Consider the following 23,903-nt stretch of genomic DNA (forward strand, 5'->3'; position numbering starts at 1 on the left):
TCTAGCAGCACTTATATACAAAAAACTTAATGGTTTTATTATTATTTTTTATTGTAAATGTTTTTACCGAGATATGTGTTCACCTTTATTTTGCCATGCACAGTATTTTGTTACAAAAATGGGAACATATACATTTGTCTGGCTGTTTGCAGTGTTTTCTTCTGTGGGGAGAAAACAGTTTTCACCTGTGGGGTCTTGCCCTTATTAATAAGCTTTGATTTTATAATTATTGCTAATTGTACTAAATGATAACTGATCTTATCAGTTGTCAATGCATCATTTTTATATATGTTTTATTTTAACATTTGTTAATTAATGATTATTATAATAATTCAGATTATTTCATTAATAAATTAAATAATAAACAATAATTATAAAATTATTAATTTAAAATTATAATATCTATCTATCTATCTATCTATCTATCTATCTATCTATCTATCTATCTATCTATCTATCTATCTATCTATCTATCTATCTATCTATCTATCTATCTATCTATCTATCTATCTATCTATCTATAAACATTTAAACCTTTCCAAAATGTAGTGTGTGGTATTTAAAAGGTACAGAGCTTGAATTCATCCCTACTCAGTGTCAGGAAGCCGGACTGTACCATCCCTGCGACGAAGGAGGGGTGCACTCTTTTCGATCTCCTCAAAGAAGTAAGTACAAAACGGACAAATACAGTGGTAAATGTCAGCACAACACCCATTCAATTCTCCAAGCACAGCTCTGCTATCGTCCAAGTGGCTCATATTTGCAAAAACACATCTTGTTCATATGTTGGTTTGCTCCTGGTACCATCAGTTCTCTTTAGTGTTTGCCAATGTTGGAGGTGTAACTGGGGTCTGGCCCTGGACGAAGGTAAACTATTATTTTTAAACGCGTCGTTGTTTGAAGGGCAGATTGATTTCGAATTGCTCTCGAAAATGCGCTCTGTCGTCCGGTTGTTTGGTGTCAGCGGTGGCTGTTTGCATCGATGAGATGTGAGGGGTATTTAGTCGTTCAGCCATGATGTCTGCACATTCCCAGCTGAGTTCAGACCGGTGGCCTGTGCTGGAAAACAAGGCTATGTGCTCAAAAGACGCATTCTGCTTTGATACCAAGTTTGTGTTCTTGTTTTAGGGATTGCAACATATCACAGCGTCGTGTCTTGTTGTTAATCATAACAGACACCATCAGTGAGTGCAGAGTGACCTCACTTTTGAGAGTCAGGTTATAAAAAAAAAAGCTGTCGTCTGATCCTTTGCACTAATAATGGCCAGGATGGATCCTAGCGGTCAAATGTCACTCCAATGCTTCTATCATTATACTGTATAATGTATTTATTCACTTCATTTCGGTTTGTTTAAATGTGTGTATCATGTATATATGTATGTGTATATGTATATATGTGGACCTTGGACCACAAACCTTGGGGGTCTTTTGGGGGGAAAATTGAGATTTAAGCATCATCTGGATGCTTAAGCTTGACATTGATGCATGGTTTGTTAGAACAGAATAACATTTAAATGAATACTATTGAAAATATTAAATGTTGATGGTTAAAATATCAAAATATTGCGTAAATTGCCCTTTAAAGTGTACAAATTAACTTTTTGCCAATGGATATTTAAAATCAGATATTAGGTTTTGATTGAACATCATCTTTACTTACTATTCTAGTGATTTTTCTAATGATTTTTCTATAAAATAATTTTATGGCTCCTACAATGCATTTTTCTCAAATCGACTAATGTAACTTAAGACTTTAATACAAACTTAAGTTTTTTGTGCTCCAGTGGCATATAAAATGTAGTGAGAAGATGTCTGAGACATTTATGGAAAATTCTGACAATTTTAACAAGGTGAATTCCATGTTAGGATGTGTTAGTAAATGGGTTTTCCTTGCTGTAGTCTACAGTAAATTGGCATGAATATGGGAATTTTTATTCAATGTTTCTAAAAATGTTTGCCAGTATTAACAAACAAATAGAAAAGTCTTTGGATTTATCTGTCAAATTCTGTGTTGTTTTGCTTGTCACATTATGCAGATTGACTAACAGTTAAGTGAAGAAATTGAGTTAATTATGTACAAATCAAATCATTCTAGATGCTTGTTAGCTAAGGATGAAAAGTAAATTGCTTTTAAATACAGTACTTGATTGTTTTGCATGTACATTTATAGGCTAGTTTTTATTATTATTTTTAATTAATTACTTTTTGCTTTGAATTTTTGTTATTTTGTGTTGTGCATGCACTCACCGGCCACTTTATTAGCTAAACCTGTCCAACTGCCTGTTAAAGCAAATTTGTAATTAGCCAATGACATGGCAGCAACTCAATGCATTTAAGCATGAAGACATGGTAAAGAAGATCTGCTGCAGTTCAAATTGTGCATAAGAATGGCGAAGAAAGGTGATTTTTAAGTGACTTTGAACGTGGCATGGTTGTTGCAGCCAGACAGGCTGATCTGAGTATTTCAGAAACTGCTGATCTACAGGGATTTTAATGCACAGCAATCTTTACAGTGTATGGTCCGAAAAAGAGAAAATATCCAGTGAGCAGTAGTTCTGTGGGCGCAAATGCCTTGTTGATGCCAGAGGTCAGAGGAGAATGGCCAGACTGGTTTGAGCTGATAGATTGTAACAGTAACTCAAACAACCACTCGTTACAGCCAATGTATGTAGAAGAGCATTTTTGAATGCACAACACGTCGAACCTTGATACAAATATGCTACAGCAGCAGAAGACCAAACCGGGTGCCACACCTGTCAGCTACAGGAAACTGAGGCTAAAATATGCACAGGCTCACCAAAGATTGGAGAAACGTTGCCTGGTCTGATGAGTCTTGCTTTCTACTGCAACATTCGGTTGGTAGGGTTAGAGTTTGGCGTCAACATCATGAAATCATGGATCAATCCTGCCTGTTATCAACAGTTCAGGCTGATGGTGGTTGTGTAATGGTGTGGAGGATATTTTCTTGCACACTTTGGGCCCATTAGTACCAATTGAGCATTGTGTAAACAACGCCACAGCCTACAGGTGGACTTTGAACCCAGCTGAGGCTCGAACCAGCAACCTTCTTACTGTGAGGCAACAGCACTACCTACTGCGTCACCCAGACTGGTTTCTTGAACATGACAATGAGTTCACAGTACTAAAATGTCCTCCACAGTCACCAGAGCTCAATCCAATAGAGCTCCTCCTGGGATGTGGTGGAACGGGAGATTTGCATCATGGATGTGCAGCCGACAAATCTGCAGCAACTGCGTGATGCTGTCATGTCAGTTTGTACCTTAATCTCAGGAATATTTCTAGTACCTTGTTGAATCTATGTCATGAAGTATTAAGGCAGTTCTGAAAGCAAAAGAGGGTCCACCCAAGTGCTAGTAAGGTGTACCTAATAAAGTGACCGGTAAGTGTATATCAGTCTAAATTGTTACTGCTTTAGGGACTATAACATTACCCCTGCATTGTGTGTCTTTTTGATAATAACAGACCTAATTCATTAGCGTCATCAATGAGAGCATAGACTGGGAAGAGAAGAGAGTGAGCTCACTTTTGATAGTCAGGTTATAAAGAAAGCTGTCGTCTGATCCTCTGCACTCGGATGGATTCTAGTGGTCAAATGTCACTCTAGTTGCTTGGCTGTGATTTGCTTCCAGACGAAATAGTGTAAATGTAATTATTTCCCACAATTTGGGTTTGTTTAAAGAAGTTATAGTGAGTTGATGCATAAAACATTATGGAAAAAATCTGGCAACTTTAAAAGGGTGTATTTTTTTTCTTTCTTTTTATTTAGTAAATGTGTCTCCTCCTAAAGTGGCAAGAATATGTGATTCATACAGTATACATTTAAAATTCAATAGTTCTAAACTTGTTTAGCATTCATCTTGTTGTCAGTATATGTGCATAATTTTTTTTTTATTAATCTTGAAGCACTTTTAGCTACATAAGCTGTGTCAAAGCTGCATATCATGGATAAAGAAAAGAGGACAAAAAGCCATACCAATGTTTTGGCAGCTTTTTTCCCTTCTTTTTGTTTGTGTTTTATTGTTTTATTTAGAATTTTAATAACTTTGTTTAGCAAATGTCGCTCCAGTTCTTGTTATTTGCTCATCTTCATTAATTTAGCTTGTTTTGGACTTGTTCAAAGATTGTAAGTCTTTTCTTTTAACTGCATCCTTTAGTAGACCAAAAGAAATTTGATTAATTGATTTTAAAATAATTGAAGTAAACACACTTCATCAAAACACATCATCTACAATAGATGATTATTTATTGAATATCAATGTTAAACAAGTGAATTTAAAACACGCATTGCCTAAAACCAACAGTCACTTTTTATCTTATAATAAAATAAAATAAAAAAAACTTGCAGTTTTGGAGACAAAATTAATAATTTTTAGTGTATTTTTATAATAAAAGTAGAAAATTTTCAGTATCTTTTTTTAAATAAAATAACTTGTATTTCCAGTAAATATTATTTTAAGCAGTGCATTTCTTGAATCTTCTGTAAACAGTCAAGTTTATTGTAATGGAAAATATGCCATCTCAAGGGATCTCTGGTGCAACTTTCATTTATTTTAAATGTAGTGAAAACTTCCGACTTGTAGTTATATATATTTTTTAAAGGTGTGCGGGTATACAACCATGCAAAAGTTGCATCGAATCACACCCGTGCAGAAGTTTAAATTGGCCTCAACAGAGCAGGGTCACTTGACTCCACACATGATAGGTAAAATAATTGAAAAAATTGACCTAAAAAAATTTGAGTGTATAAAAGTTTTGAGTGTCGATTTCGATTGATCACCCAGCCCTAGATATAAATGAATCATATTTTTCCCAATTAAAAGCCCTGTAGTATTATTTATATTTAGTTTATTATTATTATTATTTTTATTATTATCCCCATTATCACATCAATGTTATGATCATATGGATTTATTTAACAACAGTCAAATACAGTAATTTTTGACCGCGACTTTATCATTCATTATTTTAATACTTCAAAATTAAACTTAACAAAAAAAAAGGAAGTGTTGTCTTCTTTATTAGATAAAAAATGGATTTATGTCTTGTGTTTTTGCTGAGGTTGAATAAATACACTTCTGCATTTATTAAAATAATGCTTTGGTATTATTTGTACTTAGTCTCTGTAATCATTTGTTTGACGTTGCTTAGACTTAATAGCCAGATGTAAAACATGTACTACTAACCTATGTATTATTCAAGACATTTGTATCACGGGACCACACCAAACGGTTAAATAAATGGGGTGTGACAGACAAGCAGATGCATTCGATTGTGGATGTTAGTATTTTGGATTTGAACATATTCACTGAAACTCATGGTAATTTTAAGTTTCTGGATGAGCTTGTGTTTTTTTTAGCGATCTTTTTCTTGAGTTAATATTCCTTGGATTGACGAATCAGAAGTCTGTGCGAACTGGAAGTTTTTTTTTTTTTTTCAGTATATTGAATAATTCTCTCGAAGCAAACTAAATGTAAGAGAGGGTATTATTGTAAGTCTATGGAAGTCCAGAGGTTTACATCAATAGCAGGACCACCACTCCAAATGTAGAAGCAAATGTCCTGACAAAATTACCAAAACGAACTAATTTTTGAGTGGATTAACCTGCACAGAATAATTATTCAGCAATTTCAGCCTAAGAATATATAAAAAAAAAATAAAAAATAAAAAATAACAATTAAAAAAAAAACTATTTCACATCAACTTTAAGTAACATTACCAAAGATTAATGAAGACTGTAATAAATGCATTGTTCATGATTTGTTCTTTTTAGTAAATACTTAAACTAACATTAACTAATGGAACCTTATCGTAAAGTGTTACCAGTTTTTCTCTGAGTTAATTTAGTTTTAAAAAGATTGATTCATGTCTGTTCTAAAAGTAGCATTCTTGGTTTAATATTATTGTGAAATAATTTAACATCTCTGTCCTGCTAAAGAGCATTTAGCTTATAGTCTACAGCCAGCATATCTGTTGATGTTCTGATCATTTAACATTTAAATGGTGTTATTTTAACAGCGATAGAGCATGGCTCAAGTGAAAGTGCAGACATCAGCCCCCTTGTCTGGACCTGGCCTGACCGCTGTGGCGCCTGCTGTGGCCATGCCCAGCCCAGGAGCTCTGAGTCTGCAGCCTACCATCAATGGCACAGTGCCAGCCACAACGCCCACCTGCCCCAGCCCTGCCTCTGGCTTTGTGGACTCCACTGTACCAGCCAGCCCATCAGGTACCAGGACACTTAGTGCTGTCAACCCTGATGTGTTTTTGACCATGTTGTGTTTAAGGAATCAGCGATATGACAAAAATCTCAGATCATGATATAAGTAATCTCAAATCCTGATAAGGATATATGAGAAATATCACACGAGTAGCAGTGCGATGTGGCTGTATATTGACACTGTTGGGAGGCGTGCGTTGATATGAGGCTGCAGGCCGAGTGAGTTAGTGTCCCACCAGTGACGATATACAGCCACATCGCACTGCTACAAGTGTGATATTGCGTTTATACAAGAGTTCGACCACAAAATCGTGTGTGTATAAAAAAGAAAATCAAACTTGGATATTCTCAAAAATCCTTTCGTATGAGGAACTACTTTCTTCCACCATTCATTCGCATCTGCAGCTGACATCAGAGCAGCAGAAACTGTTACTAATTCACACACATCACTTTAGAGCTAGTATTTTAAAGATTCTCTAGCATAATGTCTAAAGTGGTGACAAAACAGGTGATTTTGCTGACATTTTAAGATTATAAAGCTGAACGACATGAAATGCCATCAGTCTAGAGCAGGGGTGTCAAGCCCTGCACAGTTTAGTTCCAACCCTGCTCCAACACACTTACCTGTAGGTTTCAAACAAGCCTGAAAAACTCAGTTAGTTTGATCAGGTGTGTTTAATTAGGGTTGGAACTAAACTGTGCAGAGCTGCGGCCCTTTTGGAACTGAGTTTGACACCTGTGGTCTAGAGAGATATCTCCCAGTATTTCTCTGTTGCAATTGGGATATCACAATAATTAACACCGAAAAGTCAAAGCAGTACAAAAACTACCAGATTACTGTTGTGTTTGCGATAAGGAAAAACGCTAAACACATGCAGGCATTTCTTCTTTCTTTGCTTTTACTGAACTAGTCTGTAGTAAGAAAAAACAGAAGCATTAGAAACAAAGATGGCCAACAAAAAAGTAACTCAAGGTTATACAAAGAGTGGCCAACATAAAATACACACATCCCTGTGAATCCCATCTCACACTCATCGCACTACATTTACCAAGATATAAATACAGCACTACAAAATACAATAGAGGGAGATCGACTCAGAATATCAATTACCAGATTTATAATTATTTGATTAGCTGTAGTTTGTTGTTTTGCATTTTTATCCTCTAAGGGCTTATTATGTGGTCTCTGTCGCTTGTGGATGGACACCATCAACTGTCTTTGTTCTGCTACAAAACAACTACATTCTAAAAAAAGACTCAAAAGAACATTATGTTGTCCAGCAGTGGCAATATTTGTCCAACTGTAGTCCTCTGCTAGCCACTCGTGTGGGCGGAGTAATACACAAGAATGAAGAGGCTGTATGAGTTCTGATATTGCAGAGTATTGCACGGCTATCAGCCAATCAGATTCGAGAGCCAAACAGAACTGTTGTAAATACTAAAACATTAATAGTAAATAAAAAATCTGAAAAATCACATGTACATAAGTATTCACAGCCTTTGCCATGACGCTCTAAATTGAGTTCAGGTACATTCTATTTCCACTAATCATTCTTGAGATGTTTCAGCAGCTTATTGGAGTTTACCTGTGGTAAATTCAATTGATTGGACATGATTTGAAAAGGCATACACCTATCTATATGAGGTCCCAGGGTTGGCAGTGCATGTCAAAGCACAAACCAAGCATGAAGGATTTCTGCTGCTCTGAAAGTTCCAATGAGCACAGTGGCCTCCATCATCCGTAAGTGGAAGATGTTTGGAACCACCAGGACTCTACCTGGAGCTGGCCGGCTATCTAAGCTGAGGGATCGGGGTAGAAGGGCCTTAGTCATGGGGGTGATCAATAACCCGATGTCTGAGCTCCAGCATTCTTTTGTGGAGAGAGGAGAACCTTACAGAAGGACAACCATCTCTGCAGCAATCCACCAATCTGGCCTGTATGGTAGAATGGCCAGACGGAAGCCACTGTAATTTCTAAAAGGCATCTGAAGGACTCTCAGACGATAAGAAACAAAATTCTCTGGTCTGATGATATTAAATTGAACTTTTGACTTTTTATTTTGTCCTTACAATATATATTGTACAGCCCTGTAGGGTTTTATTGCTTATGATGGGATGTTAATTTTAATATACAGTGAAATATAATTTAACATATTTTTTTCAAGGTTCTCTTGAGTAAAAATATTAGCTAGAAGTCAATAAAAAAATCTTGGGCTGCAATAAAAGGAATATGTTTCCATTGCAGGTCCCATTTTATAAAAAATAGTGTTGGTTTTGAAATGATACAATAAATAATTCTGTACATCATGATCACCAAGGCTTCATGTATTTCAGGGGTTTCAAGCTCAGTTCCTGGAGTGCACCGGCCCTATGCAGTTTAGTTCCAACCCTGCTTTAATACACTTACCTGTAGGTTTCAAACAAGCTTGAAGGACTCCATTAGTTTAATCAGGTGTGTTTAATTTGGGTTGGACCTAAACTATGCAGAGCTGCAGCCCTCCTGAGTTTGACACTTGTGATTTTATTTAGTCACAAATACAGTAAAACCGTAATTGTTGAATGTTATTACAGATGACTTTATATTTTATCATTTAAAATGTTTAGTATACTTTTAAATAGGAGTTCCTGTAATAGCTAAGCTGAATTTCAAACTGTCTTGTTGCTACAGAAGCATTTCTTTTTATGTTGTTATTATGGCTTTACTTGTTAAATTTTAAATGTATTTACTATAGATTATTTCTACAGTACCAATAATAAAATATCCAATTTACCCCAAACTTGAAATATACCTTTATGTTTACTGTGTAAAGACGATTCAATTTTATGCAATAATACATATTTTGTTTTATTTTTGCTCTTGTATCTTATTTTTAAATTGAAACCTCTTCTAACAGGCCCTCCTCAAGAAAACATGGCAAACCCTAAAGAGAAAACTCCCATGTGTTTGGTGAATGAGTTAGCCCGTTTCAACAGGATTCAACCTCAATACAAGCTACTAAATGAGAAAGGACCTGCACATGCTAAGGTACTGTTAACAAGAAGCTGTGATGATCTTGTTTAATAATTACAATCTATTGACTTGATCTGATGGTACAGTATTTCAAATATTACATCATATAATACATGTTTACATGCTAATTATATTAGCATTTGAATAATCTTATGAGACTGATTAGTGTTTACAGACTACATTATCAAAAGCATTTGGGGCTTTTTAGTAGTATAAATTAATACTCCTCATGGACATCGAATATTGATTTTCATTTTGTGTAGTGTGTAACTCCTACAGTCCACAATAACTTACAAAATGTTGGACTGTTTGTGTGCATGCAGATCTTTACGGTGCAGCTGTGCTTGGGGAACCAGGTATGGGAGTCTGAAGGCAGCAGCATTAAAAAGGCCCAGCACTCCACAGCTACCAAGGCCCTGGCAGAGAGCAGCCTCCCCCGGCCTCCTCCACGCTCTCCTAAAGCTGACAGCAACAGCAACCCAGGTAACAACATCTGTCATGCACACAATATAACATACTGTAACTGTTCGTCAGCACAGATTTGGGATGGTATTATTGTTGAAAGCGGTAGTTTACCCCAAGCTGAAAACTCTGTCATTATCTGACCAGTTACTGCTGACCACCATCACGTTTCCTATTTTCTGCTATGGACGTCAATGATTGTCACTTTCCAACATTCTTCAAAACATCTACTTTTGTGTTCAACAGAAAAAAGAAACTTACAAAGGTTTGGAACCAATTAAGGTCAAGGAAATAGTATGTTTATTTTTTTTCGTTGAACTGTCTTTTTAACCATTTGGAAGTAGGGAAGGGCCATTTATTTATTTATTTATTTTTCAATTAACTTGAGTGTGTAGGTTACATTGATTTGTTTGAATAAAAATCAGATTTCACTTTAACACATGGGATGTTCTCCTTTGGGCACCTCTAGTTCCCCACCCATTTGTTATAGAAACACACAAACAACATGGCAGCAAGCTGGGATGGACCTGGAGAAATGTTGTGCTCTATGAAATGAAATTGAACACTGGCACACAAGCACACCCACAAAAAAAAAAAAAAGACAATACAGGGCTCTGTCACACATTCACCCTTAGACACATGCATTTGAACCCATTCACTTTTTTAAAGGACTCTAAAATTATTATTACTATACACTCACCGGTCACTTTATTAAGTACACTTGTAAAACTGCTCTTTAACGCAAATTTCTAATCAGCTAATCACATGGCAGCAACTCAATGCATGTAGACATGGTCAAGATGATCTGCTGCAGTTTAAACCGAGCATCAGAAAGGGTAAGAAAGGTGATTTTAGTGACTTTGATTGTGGCATGGTTGTTGGTGCCAGACGGGCTGGTCTGAGTATTTTAGAAACTGCTGATCTACTGAGATTTTCACGCACAACCTTCTCTAGGCTTTACAGAGAATGGTCAGAAAAACAGAAAATATCCAGTGACCAGCAGTTCAGTGGGCGCAAATGTCTTGTTGATGCTAGAGGTCAGAGGAGAATGGCCAAACTAGTTCGAGCTGATAGAAAAGCATCTCTGAATGCACAACATGTCGAAACTTGAGGTGTATCGGCTACAGCAGCAGAAGACCACACCAGGTGCCACTCCTGTTCGCTAAGAACAGGAAACTAAGGCTACAATTCACACAGACTCACCAAAATTGCACAATAGAATATGGATAAAACATTGTCTGGTCGGAAGAGTCTTTATTGCTGCTGTGACATTTGGATGGTAGGGTCAGAATTTGGCGTCAAGAACATTAAAGCATGGATCCATCATGCCTATGGGCCAAAATCTCTGAGGAATATTTCTAGTACCTTGTTGAATCTATGCCATGAAGGATTAAGGCAGTTTTAAAGGCAAAAGGGGGGCCTAACCCGGTACAATTAAGGTGTGCATAATAAGGTGGCCAGGGAAAGTAGTTTTGAATGCAATTGTAAAAGGTCTTGTTAAATTTTATCTTTAAATGACAGCTAGCAAGGTTTATTTATTTATTCACTCAAGTTTGTTACGTTAGCCTTTTCATATCCTTTAATTATGTAACTATTATATGCTTAAACTAATTATATACAGTAGGTTAATAACCATCAACCATTTTAGTGGGGAAAAAAACATTTAATTAGTAAATAGATTTTCATAAATCTTTTATTTTGTAAAAAAAAAATCAGGGATGTTTTAAAAAGGCCATATCGCCTTGTCCTAGTTGGAAATGTTCAAGCCCTGTACATACAGCTCTGCAAGCAAAACTTCTAATTTTTTTCTTGGTTAAACTTGCATCTGCAAGTTGAATTGCCAGAGCAAAGGTTGACAAAGTAGGAAAAAAGGAAGACAATATAAACAGCAAAATCTATGTCAGTGTTACAAAGTTGTGCTAATTCAGGAAACGATGTTTAAAATGTAAACTACAATTTTAGTTATAAAGCAGCTTTACAGTTTATATCCAGTTTTACAGAATCTGCACAGTATGATTGTTTCAGAACAGTTGTGTTTTGTTTGTTTATATGAATTTGTCATTTTTATAGAGTTTATAGATTTATTTTTTAATCGACTGAAACATTTTCTTAGCATTTTCCAACAAAAAGAGCTCCAAACATACCAGAGCAGATGCATCAGAGATAGTCTTCATGCAGAGATATTAAGCTCTGTGACTTTCTTTCCTACAGGAAGCATCACTCCTACAGTGGAGTTAAATGGCTTGGCTATGAAGCGAGGGGAGCCGGCGATCTATAGACCCCTGGATCCCAAACCCATTCCCAACTACAGAGCCAATTACAACTTTAGAGGAATGTTTAACCAGAGGTACGTCCTTTAGTCTGAGCAGCATTTCAGTCCTGGATGGTGTACTGAAAGTTTATGTAATGATTATTTTGATGTATTTTTTGTCCCCTAGTATGATTCTAGTTGGTGTATTATTTCTTGACTGCCATCTAGTGGTGTCAAACTCATGCAGGGCTGGGAAGTAACAGAATACATGTAATTATTGTGCATTTTAATTACAAAATGAGTAACTCTTATGATGTTACTTTTTTAAATGGGTGGTGATCAAATTAGAGTTGCATCCGAAAAAAAACAACTACTTTTTAAAACTACTTTATAATTTATTTAATATAATATATGTAATATAATTTATTTCATTTAGATATTAATGTATTCTGTATTTGTTAGTTAATATAATCAGCAGTTGGTGATTCTTGTGCTCTGTATGCCAAGATATGGTTGTGCATTTCCATACCCACTGTAGTATATGTATATAATTAAGAAAAAAAATATATACACACAAAATACAATACCCTTAAATCTTTCTGTAATCACCTGGATGATTCATTTTTGTTATGATTTCTAATAGTTTTTCTTGAGATTCTTGTTTGTCCTGATCAGTTAAACCTAGAGCTGGGAAGAAAAATCTTTTAAGAAATTGATTCTGAAATCACTATTCTTTCTCTAAATAATTCGGAGCTCAGTTTTTGACAGCAGATGGCACTCTAAGCTGGTTTTTACCTTATTCTCAAAAGTTCCTGAGTAAGTCCTTGTGTTTGGCTCAGTTATACAAGCTTGGTTTTATGTTCATGTAAGCACAGCTCATTTTACACAATTCTTGTCATTCACTTAAACCTTCCCTTACTTTATTATTAGTTTGTTGAAGTGGTATTTGTAGGAATTATATGCAAGTAGAGTACAGCTGTTTGTAAAGCATACAGGGCCATCTGCTGTTAAAAACTACAACCTAAGCTCAGACTTTATTCAAGAGAAAAAATATGCCTTTTGAAAAGATCAGATTTAAATGCAGAATTGATTTCTTGAGCTCTAAATAAACAACCTGATATTCTTAGTAAATACCTTTTAGGTCCTATTTGTGTATTGTAACACTTTCCAACAGTGACTGCGAAATTTTGTATATATTTTTTTTGACATCTATTCATCATTTAATAAAAGTGAAGAAATTGTGTGTGAGTGAAACAAACACGAGGTATTAATGGGATCATTTCACCCATAAATTTAAATTTACTCACTGTTTACTCTTCAATTGGTTGTATGACTAAACTTTCATTTTTGGATGAACTGAGTTTAGCTCCAACACTAATCAAACACACCTGAACAAGCTAATCAGTGTCTTCAAGATGACTAGAAATCTACAAACAGGCGTGTTTGATTAGAGTTGGAGCTAAACTGTGTAGGACAATGGCCCCTGCATTAAGAGCATTTTCTTTGAGTAATCAAATAAATACTTTACTAATAACCTTTTAAAAAATGTAATTTGTTATCTGTTGGAAAATACACATAAAACTGCACCTATTATGCAACAATCTCTTTCCTGAAGGGGTTTAAACACAGTTGTGTGGCAGTTTATGAATATAACCAGCTTCTAAATGTATTTGTTTCATCTTTTTATAATCGCACATCATGAAAACAAACAGCAGAAACGCATTGATTGACATTCTCCCTTTGAGCATGTCATCAGAGGGAGGAAAGCCCCACCCATTAATGATGACCTCTCATTAGCATAGGACGTAAAGCTGCGGTCACACTGGGTTTTCCTCTCATGGACTGCCAGTCATACGCACGTGAATGCGTCAGACAGGAAATGCGGGGTCATGCGTCAAGTTTTGCAAGTTTTGCTGCGGTCTTAAATTCAAGCTTGGTGAACTCTGACCTGCGAAATCGCATCACTTGACTGCGTGAGACCAATCGAGGATCAAAACATGACCTCTCTGGACAGAAATTTAAGACATTGAGTAATCGCTTGCTTTTTTTAAATGTCTAATAAGCTTGTTTAATCCGCCCCTTTTTGCAGCGACACACGACAAAATATCGCAAGCTCAAACTCTAATGTGACTGCAGCTTTAGTCTTGGTTTTGAATTTGCCACTATGCTGTTACAGGCATTTGTAGCTCCACCCTCTTTTGAAAATTTGAATGAGAGTGCAATCTAATTGGAATATAAAGCGATGGTCATTAAAATGTCAAAATTTGGATAAAGGGCCAGTTTCAAAGAGTTATTTGACACTTTATGTGGTCTTTTGAGCTTAAACTTTACATACACACACTACAGAAACCACAGAACAATTTTTTACATCTTGTAAAAAGGGGCATAATAGGTCCCCTTTTAAAAGTTGCCTTCCCAACCCTGTACACATTTTAGGTCAAACATAAAATATTAAGCCTGTGCTTACACCTGGTAGGTTTGGTTCAATTAAAGTAACGCTGGTGTGATTGTATTTCATGTGAACACTGCCATTTGAACCTTTGTGTGCACCAAATAAGCAGCCAGAGACCGCCGTTAATGATTGCTCTTGGTCTGTTTCCAAGCTCAGGCTCGGTTCAAATAAAATGTGAACACAGACTAAAGACAATGCACAAAATTTGAGCATATGGAGAGAAAGAAGTGCAGTATGCTCAAGCATTTTTGATATTTTTATTGTCCTAGCCATTTAAAAACATGTGGCAGAAATGTGTATTTGTGTGTATTTCCAGTTGCTGTTTTTACTTTTTCTTTACCATTTTCTTATACAAGCTATTCACACGTTTTCAGCTGACAGATATAACATCACAAATACAATCATACAACAAACAAGCATGTTTAAACCAGCGTACAACATAGTTTTTCTTTTTTTTGTGTTTTTTTTTTTTTTTTATTGATCTTGGTTGCAAAGTATACATGGGTTTCTTTCTTTTTATTGTTTTTGTTTAGCTCTTTAGCAAATATACACAATAAAAAAGCATTTTTCTTTTTCTAAACGATTAGTTTAACTAAAAAAAATAAGTAAACTTAAAAAGACTATTTAAGTAAGACTATTTAAGTAAGACTAAGTTGATTGTACTTAAGAAAAAGTTAGTAAACTCATGTAATAACTTAGTTGACTTTTAATAATTATGCACTGTTAATTTACTTCATTTTAAGGCAACAGGTATACTCATTTTAAAGACAGCCGTGGTTACCTTTTTTTTTTTTTTTTTTTTACCATTATTTAAAGAAGAAACACTAGCTGTGTCTCATTTCAGAGACTGCATCCTTCGAAGGATGCATTTGAAGGGTGCTGCGTCATTGAAGGCAATCTCATTTTAAAAAAATTCGAAGGCTCCCTCAAATGCAGTCTTAAAATGCGTCCTTCATTTCCCAGGTTATGAAGGATAAAACCAGTGGATCCTTTGTGGCCTCGAACATCCCAAGATTTAGTGCGTGCTGATAATGGCTGGACGTATTTAAAAGTCAGATTGAATGTATGAATTAGTTTTTATTTTACTTGAATATCCAAACACTTTTGTCTTACTAAAACGGTATTTTATAGATCGTTTACATTATGTGTGCGTGTACGGATTAAAGGAAATATATTTTTGTAAACCCTGTTTTGCCTTCAGACTGCTTAAAATAAGTTTTAAAGTCACTTTAAAAAAAGTTTGGCTTGTTTGGACTTTGAAGGATTAACCTTTGAAGATGCAGCCTCTGAAATGAGACAAGGCTACTATAAAAGGTCATCCAGTAACTCAACTAATCATTAAAAAGAACAATAGCTTTTTCAATTTATCACTTTTTAAAGTGTAAACGAAACAGGACGTGATCCAACTTAATTTTTTCTTTGGTCCTGATTCAGAACAAAACAACCAAGAAAGCTCTAAATCTTGAATAAAAATACAAAAAAAATCAAACACAGTAAACAGAATGAACTTTGATTTGTTTTTTGATTTTAGAAAATAATCACTGTATTCAGTATTTTAACAATGAAAATGATCCGTTTATGCAGTTTTGTACTGTGCTTTTACTGCTGTTCAAGAAAACGACTTCAGATTACATGATCAGAAAATCTGTTCATTACCATTAGGTGGCAGTATTGCACTGTTTATTTTTCATCCCTCGTGAACGAAGCTTCACAACTCTTATTTCACATAAGATATCGTAAGGCAAACCAACATGCTCACCACAATATTAAAATAAACACAACTGTCCTTAATATCAAACACTGAATTGCATTAGTATTGCCATATGTTTGGAGGATGCTGTAATGTTTTCACATCCCCTGATTTCTTTTGGAAAATCTGACTCGTCCTCATAGTTTTAGGGGTTGGTTTCTAAATGTCTTTTGAATTGTAATGGTTTCATGCTCTCAACAGGCAATAATATAAAGCACACATTGTGGTCAGAATGGATTGAGAGGAAACTTGTATTTAATATGCTATGAACATTTTTTTGTACCTTTCATAGTTTTGTTCCTGGTTTTTGTCACATAGCCTGGTGGTCTTGTCATCTACCCTGTTTGAGTTACTGCATAACATCGAATTGGATACATTAAATTTTTTTTTTCAAGTTTCATTATACTTTCGTTCTTGGGTAAATCTTTAAATAATAAAGTGTAATACAGCTATAATTATTACCCCAGTATATTAGAATCAGGGCTGCACTATATTGGACACAAACTGACATTGCAAGATTTTGTTTTCTGCTAATTTTTTTATTTTATTATTTTTTTCATATTGCAATGTAAATTAAATTTCACAAGATAACTTGAGTAACTCTTTGGAAAGAATCGATTGGGAGTTTGACTTTGACTGGGATTTTGCAGGTGGGTGCATCTACATAAAATATACAAAATTATCCTAAAATATCTAAAATAAACTTATTAAAGCATGGATAAAAACAACAGAACAACAATACAAATAAAATAAGCAACACTTTATGGTTTTCAGTGGAATTTAACTGTGCTAATGTACACAAATTAAAAAATCTAATGTAAAATAAGACCCCAAGGAGTTTTCGCTGTATTAAGAAACAAAATCATTCTTCAAGTGGCAAACTTTATAATTTTTTGTGCTTAAATGTTTTAAGTTAACTTGAAATCTTAATCACAAACCTTTAAAACACACCCAAATAAAAATAAAAATCTTTCAAACTCATAGAAGGGTTACTCTTTGCAATCCAATCATGTCCTCTGAACTTTGGTTGCTGGTTATTTATAAACCCAACTTGACATTACAGACTGCGATGTGACTTGCAGATTCCCAAATTGCGATAACAATGCCGAAACGATATAGCCCTAGTCAGAACATTTAAAAAAAAAAATTTTGATTGTTTAGAAGCACAATCCAGTATAAAATAGTTAATACAACAATAAATCATTGAGATGAGAATAATTTAATGGCATATTAAAAGCATGTATTTAAAGATCATGATGCAGCCCTCAAATACAAATTAATTGTCATTTTAAAATGATGTTGGCAAAAATAAAAAATTAAAACAAATAGACTCTTGATACTTGTTCAAAGTTTTATTAAATGGTTGCCAATCTTCAGTGCTTTGATGCACAGATTAAAGATGACCGATGTCAGATTGTAGGTAAAGTAAATTTAAGTTTAAGAAAATAAGAAAAACAAAAGTTTTGTGTCTTGTTTATGAATATTATAAAACGGTGAATGTAACCCTATTAATGATCAATAAAATATGTATATTACAAAACGTTTTAGCCTGAAATTGACAAAACATCCAAGTTAGATATTTAAACAAAACTATATTGAGTGGTTAAACTTGATATCTCAAAAAATTAGCTTACTGTAAGATTTAGTTTGAACGCAGTACCAAACATGACCACCAGATAACCATACAATTTTTGTTGATGATCATACAAATGTCACCCTATGATTTGAGGAATATGAATTGTATTTTTTTTTTATACTTTTGGCATTATTTGATAAGTAGAAATACAATTCTAAAGTACATTACATGTGGATTGAAGTAACGTTTTACGACTTGAAGTATCCTTTTTGCAAATTAAGAAATACTTACTAATATTTCAGTGATTTCTATCAAAAATCAGTCAACAGATATGGAGACTAGATATTTGAATCTTTTAAATTATATATTGTCATAATTTGCTTTATTTAGATTGCAATATTGTGGTTTAAAATGATCCGTAAATGCTAACACAGGTTGTAGGCTGACAGTAAATGTGTTTTCTTTTAACCTATTACTTTTCCTACATAAAACTAAATTGCAGTATGCATTCAAAAATATGTATTCAGGCGTATGAGTTCATTCCATATTATCATAATTCGATAAGAATTTTATTGCAAAAAAGGGAAGTAAACTTAAGTATCGCAGTTCCAGGACTAATTTTTAACCCATATTTATAGTTTAAATCTCTACATAAAAAAAAAAAAGATTGTGTTGTTTTTAATTGTCATTTGCAAATATAAATAAATAAATAAATAAAAAATATGCACATACAATGACCGCTTTATAAGCTAGAAGGCATTAATATTGAGAAGCAAAGTTGATGTTAATCAGAAATCTACACTGCATTACAAGAAGCTCATTACATCTTAATCCTGTCGTCATTTGAAGCTTTTATTTAGTCATTTGCTTTCAATTGAAGCTCAATGGACACTGTGAGAACAAAGAAGCCATGAGAAACCTGAGGCTTGTAATGCTAAGATCTCAACCTGATATCAAAAAGCATTAAAGGGCCTGCGCCTAGTGATTGTATGGAAAAAAAAAATGTATACAAGTTTCTCAGCCACACATCTAGAATGTCTGTGATATAGTCTTTGAAATAGTAATACAACAAGGAGCCAAAGTAAATTGGATCCTCTTTGCGATTACATCATTTTAGTGTGTAGCCTGTCCGGAGACCACCATCGAGGACTGTTGAAAATAAAGTCAATCCAGAAATTAGGTAGACACCTTTCACATTATCAGTTTTTTTTTTTTTTTTTTTAGTTTAGATCGGGGTGTCCAAACGTTTGAAGGGCGAAAAAATAAATATCCTTGATAGCCGTGGGCCAAATATAAACATACCAAACTATTTTTAAATTAAAGTTGCCGTGGGTAATATCCTAATTTATTTCAAAATATTTAATAAATAAATAAAAAACATCACTTTCAATCATGTTAACTAATGTAATATAACTTTTTTAAATAATAACTTATTGCAATACAAACATAAATGTTCACATTTATAACACAGTGGAGTTCAATGCTGAATACACTTGTCAAGCAGAATCTGCCTTTGCCTTGATTTGCTCACCAAAGTCTCCGCATTGTCCTCTATTCTGTCTGGTGACTGTTCAGATTCACTTTGATAGTATCAGATGACTTTCAGCTATGAATTTTTGTGCGCAATAATTAGTTACAAAGTAATTAGATACTGTAATTAAATTACTTTTCCACTGAAAAAGAATATTTAAAAAAAATAAATAATAATACTAATACATTTTATTTAAAGGTGTCTTTCTGGCAACTCAAGGACACCGTACAATAAAACGAGCAATAAAACAACATGAGAAATAATATAAAAGTATACATAACAATCGTGCACATACAATTAAGTATTAAAATCAATCTTAAATAAGTGGGTTTTGAGTCTTTAGTAATGTAATTAGTTACTTTTAATGAACTTGAATTGTTTTTAAAGAACCTACAATTTATTTAACAGTTACTTATTTAAAAAGTAACTTAAGTCATTTACATACCCTTTTAATAATGTGATGAGAAATTGGTAATTAATTTGTTTTTAAGAAAGTGTACCAAACACTGCTTTCAACAAAAAATCATTCAGACATCCTGTCAACCAAGTTTATGCAAACCTGATCAGGTTCATCTGTTTGTGTTGGTTAAAGTCCACTGTGTGAAGTATTTTTAAATCACAGTTCAGCTCATCTAAAAATTCCATACTAGTGTGAAATTCAATAGTAGTTCCCAAGTCAATGGGTGCCAGAATGATCTTTTAAATGATTTTTTTTGTGTAGAAGAAGGTCAATAAACTTAAATACTATAGGTTTTGAACAAGTGTGATGACAGCGTTGCTAATAGTTATCTCAGGTGTTTTTTTTAAACCTTCTCCTGGTCTATCATAGTTCCTCTCACAGGTGAATGCTGCACTTAATTGAAACGCTGATTCATTTCATCATAGCTCATCATCAGGCATTATTAAAGCATTGATGATGTGTCTGTGCTTTTTTATTATGGAGAAGAATAATGTTTTGCATTGTTTAAACAGAAAGGCTATAGGTGAAATTGATTTTTATTTTAAATAAATACAGTGGTACTTAAAGTGGTCATGCCAAGAGGGACATTTGATCACTTCAGAGTAAACTTGTTTTGTACCTCTTAAACTGATGTTAGACAGGGGAATACATTTGAACTAGGGGAGCATGATTCATTGATGGCTATGTCGGTATTGTTATCTTTATCGGGCTGATAAGAAATGTTGGTTGTGCTTACACTAGTTAATTTTTGTTTAAAAAGTGCATTTTAGAATGAAGATTCTCTTCATCCAGACTAAATGAGACATGACCATTCACACTCTCCAGGCATGCATATACTTTGGCAAAATCTGCACTTGAAGTATCAGTTGCATAATGGTCAAATGAAGGGGGCTTGACAAATCAGGGAGTGAATAAGCAGTAGTCCAGATTACCAATCAGAGTTTGATTGTGGGTTGCCACAGCTACATTTTCATAAGTCTGTGTATTAGTATGTCTACACTGTTTATGTTGGTGCCATTTCAAACTAAAACAGGGTCTTCAGTGTTTCAGAATGCTTAATTTTTGTAGGTTGGAAATGCCAGAATAGTGCAGATGATACTAGAGTAGCCCCTCAGTTAATTTTTTTTCTGCAGTTTTCCACCTTATTTGTGAAATAATAATAATAATAATAATAAAAAAATAATTATTATTATTATTATTTATTTATTTTTTGTAACCACACTTTGATTAATTCATATTGTCAGCCTGCACATTGGCTTGAAGTTTTCAAATTTAAAGAGTTATCTATATTGCCTAAAGTTTCCCAATTTGAACACCTGGTAATGATGGTGATGGTAATGCTGTTGAATTGAGATGAATGTTCTTGTGTTTAAACACCTAAATAAAAAAAATGCACCAATTGAGATAAAAGGACAAATTGGTGTTAGGCACTATCAGGTCAAAATTAAGTTTCCAATAAAAAGATTTGTTAGGGTATTAAACACTACTTATTGGTCTATTTACACTACTCTTGGTCTTGACCAGTTGAATGTTTTATAAAAGTATTTATCTCTTACCGTAATTTTTAGTTTATTATATATCTTTCGCGTATAGGTGAAGGTTATAACAATGCATTCAAATGTATATATTGACATGCATTAATTACAGTTATGACTAAGGGTGTACTCGCACTAGGTTCGAATAGTTGGCCGGCCGATTAGTTGGCCGGCCCTGGCCCAGTTGAAAGAGGTGTGCCAGAGCATGGTTCAGTTGAGCTTTGGTGCGGTTAGTTTGTAGTATCAGAGCAAGGTGCGCATGAGCATGAAACTGAAGATGTGATGTTACTTTTTAAGGGACTGTTTTATGATTTTATTTATCATTCTTTCTTTTCAATGAATGCTGTCGTAGTTTATTAAAAATGCAAACCCTTCGCTGCATGTCAGCTGGCACCTTCAGCAACCCTCCTAATACCTGCAGCAATATGACTTTATGAATATTTTTGAGCATTAAAAGTGGTAGATCTGTTCAGCAAAAATTTGAGTGTGTCACTGCATCCCAAATGATTTAAAATAATACAAAACAATATACCTAAAGCAATCTCCATTGTATAGAGCGAGAGCACTTCTCTTCCTATCTGAATAGTCCCATCATTGATGATATAGACGTACTCGAGCTTGAAAGATGGAGTACAGTCTAGGTGTGAAGGCTGAGAAGGAGAGGGGAGGGGGACACAAACGCATCCAGGCATGGTTCAAGGCAACTGTGCCTATGTGAGTACACCTTAAATTTCCCTGGACTGTTTTACCTCAGTCTTCATATCATCTCTCTGTCCCCCAAGACTGCAGTAGTACAGATTAACAGAAGCATCTTTTCTGCGAAACAATTGATGTACCCAGGAGTTTAAAGTGCATGTCTAAACACCTCATTATCCTGGATTAGTGATACTCAGACCAGATCTACACTTTCATCCTTGTTCTTCTTATTTGTGGATCTCAATATTAAGCTGAAGTGAGCTGTAGGATCATATAGTTACCAGACTGTTGTTACTAATTAGGCTTGGTGTTTCCAACAGCCCTTTGCATTCACCTGCCTTCGGTATCGTCTGCATACTTTCAGAGACAAAATTTGGATGGGTCTTTTCCGGGACGACCACACCTTCTCTTATTTGAGCATGACCGTAGCATTGTGTCAGCGCTTCACTGTAACAATAATGAGGATAATTGCTGTCGAGCCACTCCAGTGATATTTCCTGGTCTGATATCAAACTATTGGAAGCCCAGAGTAAGAGAGTTTAGTGGCTGAGGCGGTGTGGTGGAGATGCGTCACTGTCTGGGACAAATCAGCTCTTTGGTTTGTTTTGATTGCAGTAAAGATAATGTGGCTCTGAGGTAGAGTTGTCTTAGAAACAAATATTGCCTTTATTGTGGTACCATAGTATCCACAATAAATAATTTTATGCAAACAAATTGTAATCAGACAATTAAGTATGCATGCTAAATTTGCATACTCTTGAAATGGAACTCAAACTTTAACTGAATATAACTGAACTGACTTTGTGGGCTACTTAAAGCAATTTTTTTAGATGTACAGTACACAAATGTTCAACGTTCAATGTACACATATTTCTTCCTAATTTCAGAATGATTTGCTTGTTGTAAGGTGTCATGGGAATGCGTAAATGACAATTAAGTATCAGGATGCAAGATTCAATCGTTTCTTCTCATTTAGTGTGTCATTGTTCACAACCCTTCATGACTCAATTGCATTCATGATGCCATTAAATTCAAGTCTGGAATTTTATGTAGTTTCCCCTGTTATTCGCGATGAGTTCCGTCACATGGGTGACACTGACCAATAGAATTACATAACCTCTTTCGTACAAAGGTTTTAAAATGGAAAAATGAAAGAAAGAGGCTGCTTCTTAAATCGGATACTTCCATACTATATAGTACTTTAAAAACTGTGTGCGAGCCGAGTAGTAGGTCTGAATTTGTAGTATTCGAAAAACCGTATGTGAGAAGTTCCTGGATGACCTACTACTTCAGGGGTGATTCTGAAATGCGCATGCGATGGACGCTACGCTATGCATTAATGTAATGCGAGATGAATAGGAGTAAATTGATGTAACTGACGTGGGTAGGTCACATGAAAATGGCAAATAGCTGATGTAGTATGTACAAGCTCCATTCATACTACTCTCATTCTTACTGTGTAGAATGTACTTTTCTAACGGTCGTGTAGTAAATTATAATGTATTTCCTACTTTTCCCAGTACTGGGTTGTTGCTGGAAGGGTATCTGCTGCGTAAAATTCCGTTGTGGTGACCCTTGACTAATAAGGGACTAATCTAAAGGAAAATGAATGTAGTACCTACTGTAGAATTTGTTGATTTCAGATGCAGCCAGATGACTGCTTCCATGAAAAGTACTGTAGGAAAGCTTTGTGCTGTAATGGCAACAGTACACTTGTATGATGTGCCATTTCGGAACTAACTTTCATTTATTAATTTTCTTTTTCGGCTTAGTCCCTGAATGAACTGCCAACGTCCAGCCGCAAACCCATCACTGGGAAACATCCATACACATTTATTCACACGCATACACTACGGACAATTTTAACTTACCCAATTCACCTGTAGTGCATGCAAACATGCAAACTCCACATAGAAATGCTGACCCAGCCGAGACTCGAACCAGT

The 23,903-nt window shown here is 34.8% G+C and overlaps 1 protein-coding gene across 8 annotated transcripts in view; it reads left to right on the forward strand.

Moving 5' to 3' along the window:
- The first annotated feature begins 589 nt into the window (after nucleotides 1-589).
- Nucleotides 590-23,903, forward strand: part of stau2 (staufen double-stranded RNA binding protein 2) — a 222,974-nt gene continuing 199,660 nt past the window's right edge. For 4 of the 8 annotated variants that reach the window (XR_012399091.1, XM_021470116.2, XM_068217044.1 and 1 more), the window contains exons 1-5: nucleotides 590-665; nucleotides 6,037-6,244; nucleotides 9,130-9,260; nucleotides 9,569-9,728; nucleotides 11,919-12,054. Coding sequence is in view for 6 of the 8 variants with exons in the window: in XM_021470116.2 (XP_021325791.1) it covers nucleotides 6,046-6,244; nucleotides 9,130-9,260; nucleotides 9,569-9,728; nucleotides 11,919-12,054 (626 nt within the window). In the remaining 2 variants the exon portion in view is untranslated. Of the gene's footprint in view, nucleotides 666-783; nucleotides 868-6,036; nucleotides 6,245-9,129; nucleotides 9,261-9,568; nucleotides 9,729-11,918; nucleotides 12,055-23,903 lie in introns of those variants that run through there. The other 4 variants (XR_012399090.1, XM_021470115.2, XM_009297328.2 and 1 more) reach the window with 2 other exon arrangements.

This window comes from Danio rerio, chromosome 24, assembly GCF_049306965.1.
Source record: "Danio rerio strain Tuebingen ecotype United States chromosome 24, GRCz12tu, whole genome shotgun sequence".
Classification (NCBI taxonomy): Eukaryota; Metazoa; Chordata; class Actinopteri; order Cypriniformes; family Danionidae; genus Danio; species Danio rerio.